Source organism: Tetranychus urticae, chromosome 2 (assembly GCF_039701765.1).
Source record: "Tetranychus urticae isolate SD_2017Ah chromosome 2, NJAU_TeUrti_SD_1.0, whole genome shotgun sequence".
Taxonomy (NCBI): Eukaryota; Metazoa; Arthropoda; class Arachnida; order Trombidiformes; family Tetranychidae; genus Tetranychus; species Tetranychus urticae.
The window spans coordinates 10,557,583-10,566,720 of NC_142959.1; the positions used below are offsets into that span (position 1 = coordinate 10,557,583).

The following is a 9,138-nucleotide window of genomic DNA, read 5'->3' on the forward strand; positions in this document are numbered from 1 at the left end:
AGGCCTCTTGCGTTCAAATTAAATTAAATCTTCCACAATTTTCGATATTGTACACTTTTCTCGACTGATCTGAGAACCTTATTTCACTATGAATCTGGACAACAGAGGTGAAACATTTGGTAAAGGTAATTTATTTAACTGCATGGTTTCATTTTGGGTTAGCCAGTTAATTTAAGATTAACAAATTATACAGTAGAGAAAGCAAATCAAAGTCTGCAATAAATTAATCAACGTCTTGAGTCTTTCAGTCCATTTATATGAGCCATTTCAACATTTTGTCCGCTTATCGTCTTGATAGGTTGATTTTTCTTCTTTTTATAATTAGACATAGTAAATGTTGATTTGACCAATTCGCGTGCCCGAGTTTGTAGGGCCAATTGTTCACCATTATTGGTCACTCGTCTTCTCGATGATGTATCCAATCTTAGGAACCAAGAAAGTTTAGGATAAAGTAGGCAAATGGCTTTACGAAAGCTTCCATTGGTTATGCCATAAATCAATGGATTAAGAGCACTATTGGCTGACGCAAATACTTGAGCCCAAAATTTGGCTTCCTCATTCCATGGTTTTACCTATTGACAATAAACAGTTAATTAATAATAAAGCTAACAACATATTAAATAATTGCCATATATTAGCTTACCGAATCAACTGATGAATTTAATGCAATAAAACGATAAAATACAACAACTTGCAATGGGCTCCAACAAATTGCCGAAGTAATTAGATAGATGAATAGCATTAAGATGACTTTACGTCGATGTTTGATTTTAATGCTATTCTCGTCTGTACTGATTTTGGTCTCGAAGCTTTTCATCTTGGCAATTACCAAGCAATATGAGAATGTCATTATAAATAACGGAATGTAAACCATAAAAGCCAATAAAACGAACATGTAAACATCGATTTTTCTTCCATCTGTTTTACACCAAACCTGTTAAAAAAGGTAATCATTATTTATCTTGTCATTTAAAGTGAATGGGTTCAAATGAACATTGACAAACCTCAAAGTAGTCGCACCATTCACGGGTACGATATTCACGCCAAAAATAAAAGGGAATTCCAATGATGAAAGATAAGAACCAAATGAAGCCCATTATAAACCAAGCTTTGCGTCTTTTCATTGGATTCCTGAATGGCCTGATTATACCAATGAGTCGATCACACGAAATCCATGTTAATGAGAATATACTTGTAATTAGAAATAATACTGTAAAGAGAAAGCTAACAATTAGCCTGATGAGATTCGTTTTAAGATTAATTTAAGATACAAAATGATGGAATGCTCAAAAAGTATTAAGACAGCGTTTGGTGTAAGATTGATTTTGATTATCTTCATTAGGCTTAAAAGATAAACCTTAATTGCAATCCTTGACAGAGGGAGTGTAAAATTATGTGACATTTAAATTATAGCATTCAATTGAAAAGTGAAAATTGATGCAAGATCAATGTATTGTTCATCTTTTAACAACTGTCTAATCACTTATCATGTGGTGGATCATGTTTGCAATCAAAGTCTCCTACCAACAATATTATTCATAGTAATTTTAAATTGCTCAAGTTGAAACGCTGTTGATATTAACAGATTCATCTTAGATAAGGAAAAATAGTTACCAGGATGATTTAAATAATCTTTAACAATCAATATTGACTAGGAAATGCCTATGTTTAATCCTACAGCACACAGTCAATTCACTGGTTTGATTCAGTTAGACAGAGACAGTAAAATCAATTGGATTGAAAGCAATGATAAATCTAAATAATAAACATGAACGTATATTGGTTAATATTATTAATCGTTGAATCTAGTGTGCTTCAATTATTGATGGATAGGTAATGAAAAGCCTCAGATTGTTAGTAATACCTGAACATTTAACATTACCACCCGGAGTCTGATGACGCAAATCTTTTTAAGTCTCACACCAAACTAATGCAAAACAAATATGGATATAAGGTGATCATTGAACACAAATTAGATGAATAATTTGATGATTGATCAATCATTTATAAATTAGTGATACAAAAATGGCTTACCTTTGGATGAGGTTTCAATTTTACAAAAGACTGGTCCTAGAGTATAGTTTTGAAACAAATTTTCTTGCAATGAGGTCCAAGCAGAAAACAATGTTGTCATTAGATCAGCAATGGCCATATTACAGATAAAAAGATTGGTACAGTTGCGAGAATTTTTAAATTTAATCATAACTATGAGAATGAGATAGTTTCCTATGAATGAGATGGCAATGATGATGAGAAAAATTAATATCTTTAGACTCATCTCTAAGTATGACTTGTGAACCCAAATCAGGGTTTGACTTCGGTAAGAGATTATTGCTGTATTGTCGATCCAGTCTTCTGGAGAACCGAAGGAAAGATATTCCAAACATTGTATATCTGTTGTTAATGATGAGACTGGTGAAGATGAATTTGGTAGGTAATGAATGCTTGGAACGGTCACAGGACCGTCCGGTGTCATTAATAAACTGTCCAGTTGATTGGTTAACTGTTTAGGTAAAAGGATTCAAAATAAACTTTGGTAAGGGCAACAAAAGCGACTAGAAAACTTATGATTGTAATGATGATTTGATGGTGTGATGATGAGTATGATGAGTAGGATGAATAGGATGAAGAGTGAATAACGATAAGACTTTCACTGGAAACAGAAACGATATAAAACTACATTTAATAGGAATATACTTGGAAGAGTAAGTGATAGGGACAAATAGGGATCAATCAATAAGTTAAACTACTTGGTGGTCTAAAGGAAACATTATTGTTGGTGGTTTCACTGTTTACATTACTGATCCGTTAATCCACAGGTGTGTGTTCAATAAAAGCTATTATTAGAACTCAATTACGCTTTGTTAATAATATTATTATTACCTATTAGTTTAACTTTTGGTTTTATCTCACATTGGTTGAGAATTCAAACTATGGGAGGGAAAATGAAAAAAAGGCTAGAAAAAGATAAAAGCATTGGATGTTTGATAGCAGATAGTATCAGGTTGTTATATTGGATACAATGGTACTTGATCAATTATCTTATCTTATTTTTGCTTTTCATTTTCTCCTCCAGCAGAGAACAGATTATTAATTGATAATTTATAATGCATTATGTATATTGTTAATGATGGTATTAAAGTAAAAGTGTTGTTTCATTACCTATTTGATTGAAACCAATCATCTTTATTTTCTCTATTAATTGTTGTAATCTTTAAGTTACAAAAAATTTACTCGACATCAGTGTTAAATGTTGTTGTCAATCATCAACTGATAAACTAGTTATTTACATTTGATAGTGAATACTTTACATTATAAATGGACTCTAACAGCTTTGGTTGACAAGGTTTAATAAATGTTCTCGATCAAGTCTAATCAGTTCCAAATCAGATGCAATATTTGCTCTTTTTGTTTCGTCACTTTCTTTCTCTAAAAGTTTCGATGATCTAGAAATTGTTTTGTCGAAAAACTGCAAAATTTTGCTTGCAAATTGTTCCTTATAAGGAATTAAGACAATTGTGTCATGTGAAGCTCTCATGTTGATTGACGATTGAATCAAATTTTGATCATGGAGATCAAGTAAAGTTATATTGTGGACATTTCTATATCGTTTTAGAGCTTCCAATAAATCATGATCGGTCCATTCATTAGAACATATCTTGATGGGTAAATTGTTGATTTCAGCTTTACTCAATGAACAGGTGGCTTTAAAATTACCAAGAATTCGTCCAACTTCTCGAAAAATCTCCATTTCATGATTGATTTTTGGATCGAAAAATTGTGAAAAAATATCAACATTTGGAAATCTTTCTTCTAAAATGCTTATGATTTCTTTGTTTTTCTCTTCAGGTGAGTGAAGTCTTTTTAATCTTTGGTATAGCTCTTCTGTCACAAAAGGAATCAAAGGATGCATCGCAATTAAAGTTGATTTGATAAGCTGGCCACAAATTGCATAAGAAACTGGATCAAATTGGTAATTATCTCTTGGTTTGATGACTTCAATATAGATATCACAAAAAGATTTTACCCAAAAATTGACGAAATTGTAATAAATTCCATTATAACTAAAATTTTCGATATTTGAATGAAAATCTTTGATTAGAATGAAAAATTGACCGATAATCCATTTATCAGTTTTACTCATTCTATCTTTGTAACTTAAAAATTCTCTCTCGTCTTGTATTACCGCATTTGAACTACTATCTTCTTTAAAATTGAGAAGATAAAATCTAAAAGCTTGCCAAATCTTATTAACCATATGACGATTATTTTCCAAATAGTTGACACCAAAAGATATCTTTTCAGAAGTAGCATTATATTGATACAGACTTAGCCGGAGTCCGTCAGCTCCACAAGGAGCTATTCCTCTAGGAAATAAAGATCGTTGAGTAAGCAATGCATTTTGATATTCTTCTTGATTAATCAACCCTTGGTCAAGGAGTTTACCAGATTCAATTTGTAATGCATCTAAACTCGTGCCATCTATTACGTCGTTCGGGTTAATTATGTTTCCTTTACTTTTACTCATTTTTCGTCCTTTACCATCACAAACCATACCATGAAGATAGACTTTAGAGAAGGGAAGTTGTTCAGTTAGGTATAAAGAAATTAGTGCCATTTTCATGACCCAGAAATTAAGAATATCAAAGCCAGTTTCCATTAAAGTCAGAGGATGGAAACTTTTGAAGAAAGATGAATTTGTATTTGGCCAGCCAAGTGCAGATAAAGGCAACAGAGCCGATGAAAACCATGTATCCAGAACATCTGCATCTTGTTCAAGAACAACATCATTAGAACCTAAACTTTGACAAGCTCTTTCAATTGCTAGTTTCTCATTTGGAGCAATAAACCATCTATCTTCGTTTTGAGAGAAAACTTTCCAGGCTGGGATTTGATGTCCGAAAGGTATTTGTCTAGATAGGCACCAATCACGTTTCTTATTGAACCATTCAATTAGCATATTAACTTTTCTTGGCGGATATATGGAAAAGGTACCATTTTCAATACAATCTTTAAGAATCTCATAGCCAGGTTTAACATTTAAAAACCATTGAGGCATTATTCGGTGTTCGATAACGTCTTCAGATCTTTTACAGAAGGGAACTATTGTTGCTCTTTTCTCATAACCATGGTATAAATTATTATCTTGAAGAACTTTTAAAATCTCTTTCGCCAAATCATAACGATGAGAACACGAATATAAATTTTCAAATCGAGAAGAGATTGAGCCCTTAACAAGAGTACCGTCAGGGTTCATGAAATTAGCAATTGGAAGATTATGTTTGAGAGCGATTTCATAATCAGTATAACTGGATGATGGAGTAATTTTAACAGCACCAGTTCCAAAATCGATATGTGCATGTTTATCAACAATTACAGGAATTTCTTTTTCTGTTATAGGATTCAGAACTTTTCGGTTGTGATATTTGGTATACCTTGAGTCTTTAGGATTCACAACAACCGCAACATCACCGGGAATAGTATAAATATTCATTGTTGAAACTTTAATTGCTTCACCTACCTCACCATCAACAACAGGGTAATTTACAGTATGAAAACAACCGAAATCAACCTTCTCAGGATAGCCAGGAATCGATATTCGAGTACCTCCATCAACATGGCGAAAGTTGACTTCCAGGTCAGATAAAGCTGATTGCATGAAATAGGACCAATTAACTGGTGAATTAGATCTGTAAATAAGACCTTTTTCGTGTAAAATTGTAAATGCATGGCTAACGGAATTGGAAAGAGCAGGATCTAATGTGAAATATTCTTTATCGTAATCAAGCGAGCCACCAAGACGATTTAATTGCTCTTTGATTTCCTCGATTCGAACATGTTTCCATTTGGAAAAAATTTCATCAAATTCTACTTTTCTTAAATCTTTTACACTTTTTCCTAGAAGAAAAAAACAAATTGCTTGATGATTTAGTATTGAAAAAACCTACTTTTATCAAGATTATTTTATAATTGCTGATATAGTACCTAATGATTTTCGGGTTGTTTTTTCTAATAGAATATAAGTTGATATCCCTGCGTGATCGAAACCAGGAATAAATGTTATATTAGCATCAGAAAACATTCTTTGGTGACGAATGTAAGCATCTTGTAATGCCAAAGTTAATGCATGTCCTAGATGTAATTGACCAGTGATATTTGGCGGTGGTAGCAGCAAAGAGTAAGATTTTGATGTCTCATTCTTTAATCTGGTTTTGAATGTAGAATTAGATAACCAAAAGTGAGACCATAATTTTTCATATTCATCTTGCTTAGGTGTTTGACTGATTGGTGAATCAAGACTTTCTTTAAAAACATTTTTCTCTGTTGCACATTTATATTCAAGATGTTCTTTAGCAGACAACTCTTCGTACGGTTGTTTCAATTTCAAATCGTTCCATTCTTCTTCAATCACCTTCTTGGCATCGTTTTCCTTCAAATCGTTATTTTCTTTTTGAATTTCAATGAATCTGTGTTCAAAATAGATGGCAAATGGACTTCGAGGTAGCTTTGGTTTTTCTGGAATTTCACTTAAACCAGAAGGCAGTTTATCACGAGTTTTTGAAGTGGATGATCCTGTAGATGGTCCAGATGATGATTGCACCCCATTTGTAGAGTCACTATGTGCAAAGTAACGGATTTGACTTGAGTTGATGATAAGAGATCTCAGATTCCTCACAACAAAAGCCATGATTTAACTATAAATTATGAAAAATAAAAAGTAAAATACAATACAATACAATAAATAAAGTTCTGCGTTAGTTTTCAAATGTAAACATCTGATCAGATGTTTACATCGTTTACTGAGTAAACTTTACTCTAGGGCAGGTTAATAAATTACAAAGGCATAAAGACATTTATCAGGAATATCAATGAGTTCTGTCACTTTTTTCATTAACGACTCTACTTCGATTTTAAATCAAATAGATTTATTCAATCAATCCAATAATTTCAGTACAGTATAAGTGCTCTTCGACTATTTCTTAACTCAATCGCAATTAATCATTTAGAATTCATTGATTAAAGAGAAAAGTGAGTTGGCGGGTTTTGTATGCCTTCACCCATTTTTCATTATTATTTCCTCAGAGACTATCTACTTTGGATTCTATCATCGGATTTGAGCGCTTCAAAGATTAGGTGCTGTGCATTATTAATCACAAAAATTTCTGATTTGAAGAAATACATAGAAGTATGTGGCCCAGTTGAGCGTTAAATTGATTAGAAAGTTTCCAAATCCATCCATCCAAATAATGAACGTGAAATTGTTTCATTCTTGCTATGAATTGAATATTGCAATACAGACTAATTATTTTAGTATTGAAATTTTGATCTTTAAATTCGATCTGCGGTCTTTATAGCAATATTTCGCTTTTCTTTTCACCATGGGCTTATCAATGTGAATTTGCTGTTACATGTATATTAAATGAGGAAGTAAACTAAATCAATAAACAAGATGGTGAATTGAAAACTTGAATACAGTCAATAACCAATTTAAACTTTCATTTTTTCACTTATTTTGTCCCAACATGTTTGAGTTGTTAAAATCCAAAGTAAATAAGCTCTTCAGTGTCGGGTTGTTGAATCACTTAATATACCTTACAGGGCTTCATGGGCTTTCACTTTATTTATTTTGAGCATAATGATGAGGATAATAAACATTTCTCACTCCATTGTTCTTGAGTTAACTTTAATTAGAGACTTTTCCCAAGGTTTTAGGCCCACCGTGAAAGGTTGATTACACTCTGAAGAGCAATGAATATTGTCAATAAACGAAATAACAATTGTAAGGCCAATGGATCAATTGATGCAAGTCTTGATTTTTTCTTACTTCTAACTGGTTCCAGTCAATCTACACTCTCACTTTTCAGCTATTATTTAAATAAAGATGAGCCTATTTAAGCAGGTAAATCATGTAAATCCATGTTCACTCAAAGTTTAGTCTTATCGGTAAATCATTGCCAAGTTCATGAAAAAAGAGTAACATCTCAAAATGGACATGAAAATAACACAATCAACAATCATCAAATACACTGCCGTTATTCTGTGTCTTGGAGCCACCATCAAGTTAGGTAATTAACTGTTGTTTCATTTTTAATTTATGGTTATCCTTTCACCACAAGTCATTTTGTTTAAACTTTCAGCTATGGCCCAGGAAGCTGATGTTAGGAAGGACGTTTCTCGGTTCAGGCAACGACTTTTGCAAACCACAACATTGTCACCCAGGACAATTCAACCTCATATAGTTAGTGCTTACTCAATTGGAGTAATCAACGGGAAAAAGATGAAAAAACAGACTGGAATCAATGTTAAAGTTATAAGGGATCGAATGGACAAAGGAACCAAAGTCGTCTCTGGTATAGTATCGTCATTTGCTGGTCCTGGTGATGCATCGACATTAGAAGATGCCTTTTCCAAATATGATGAGTTGATGGAAGATATTGAAGCAGATTTGACTAAAACCAAAATTGGACTTGGCCTTAAACTGGAAGAAAGTCTGAAAAATTATAAAAAATCGACTGATCAATTTTTCCGTCAACTGAGAAGTTTTCAAGGAGGTGACTGGGGCTACTGGAAAAACCAAGGTAACTATTTTCCGAGCATAGATGAGAAAGAAATGAAAAAAAGGATTCTCAAGTTAAATGATATGTTAAGTCAGGGATTTGAGAGTTTCATAGATATGTCAGAGAAAGGTAAAGATGTTCTCAGAAGGTTATACAAAAGAAGATATCAAATGAGAAACAACTCATCTTGAAGTTCATTTTTTTACCAAAATTTTATAAGTAAACAGCTGTAATTAATTCTACTTTCTTCCTGTCAATAAAATTCTTATTTTTACTCTAAATTCGGATTTTTTACTTGCATTACTTGAACTATTCCAGCTGAAGAAAAAGCTATATCCAAGTCTGTCAGCACTAGATATTAAATCCATCAAGAGAATTAGCCATGAACGGTATGATTAACTATCAAGATAACGGATCGATTTAAAAAAAAGTTTAAAATAATATTCAACATAATTTCACTCAGCTGTTTAGGGATAAAATGTTAGTTTGCATTGTGTTTTAACCTGATGGGATTAAATCAATAAAATGCTTACCTCTTTAGCACCGTTTTGGTCATTTTCCATTGATAATCTGTTATATG

The 9,138-nt window shown here is 32.5% G+C and overlaps 3 protein-coding genes across 3 annotated transcripts; 1 reads left to right on the forward strand and 2 right to left on the reverse strand.

Annotated features, from left to right (window-relative positions):
* Positions 1 to 108: 108 nt before the first annotated feature.
* Positions 109 to 2,645, reverse strand: LOC107359848 (neuropeptide Y receptor type 2). Its single transcript, XM_015926432.3, has 4 exons — positions 2,035 to 2,645; positions 1,005 to 1,210; positions 644 to 934; positions 109 to 572 (listed from the first exon to the last, which is right to left on the reverse strand). Exons 1-4 carry the CDS (start codon positions 2,474 to 2,476, stop codon positions 228 to 230), a joined length of 1,284 nt encoding a protein of 427 aa, XP_015781918.2. The 5' UTR covers positions 2,477 to 2,645; the 3' UTR covers positions 109 to 227.
* A 505-nt stretch (positions 2,646 to 3,150) lies between these two features.
* LOC107359685 (uncharacterized) lies at positions 3,151 to 7,594 on the reverse strand. The gene is made up of 2 exons (XM_015926217.3): positions 5,986 to 7,594; positions 3,151 to 5,898 (listed from the first exon to the last, which is right to left on the reverse strand). Exons 1-2 carry the CDS (start codon positions 6,686 to 6,688, stop codon positions 3,326 to 3,328), a joined length of 3,276 nt encoding a protein of 1,091 aa, XP_015781703.2. The 5' UTR covers positions 6,689 to 7,594; the 3' UTR covers positions 3,151 to 3,325.
* LOC107359689 (uncharacterized) lies at positions 7,573 to 8,836 on the forward strand. The gene is made up of 2 exons (XM_015926222.3): positions 7,573 to 8,066; positions 8,139 to 8,836. Exons 1-2 carry the CDS (start codon positions 7,988 to 7,990, stop codon positions 8,747 to 8,749), a joined length of 690 nt encoding a protein of 229 aa, XP_015781708.2. The 5' UTR covers positions 7,573 to 7,987; the 3' UTR covers positions 8,750 to 8,836.
* The last annotated feature ends 302 nt before the right edge of the window (positions 8,837 to 9,138 follow it).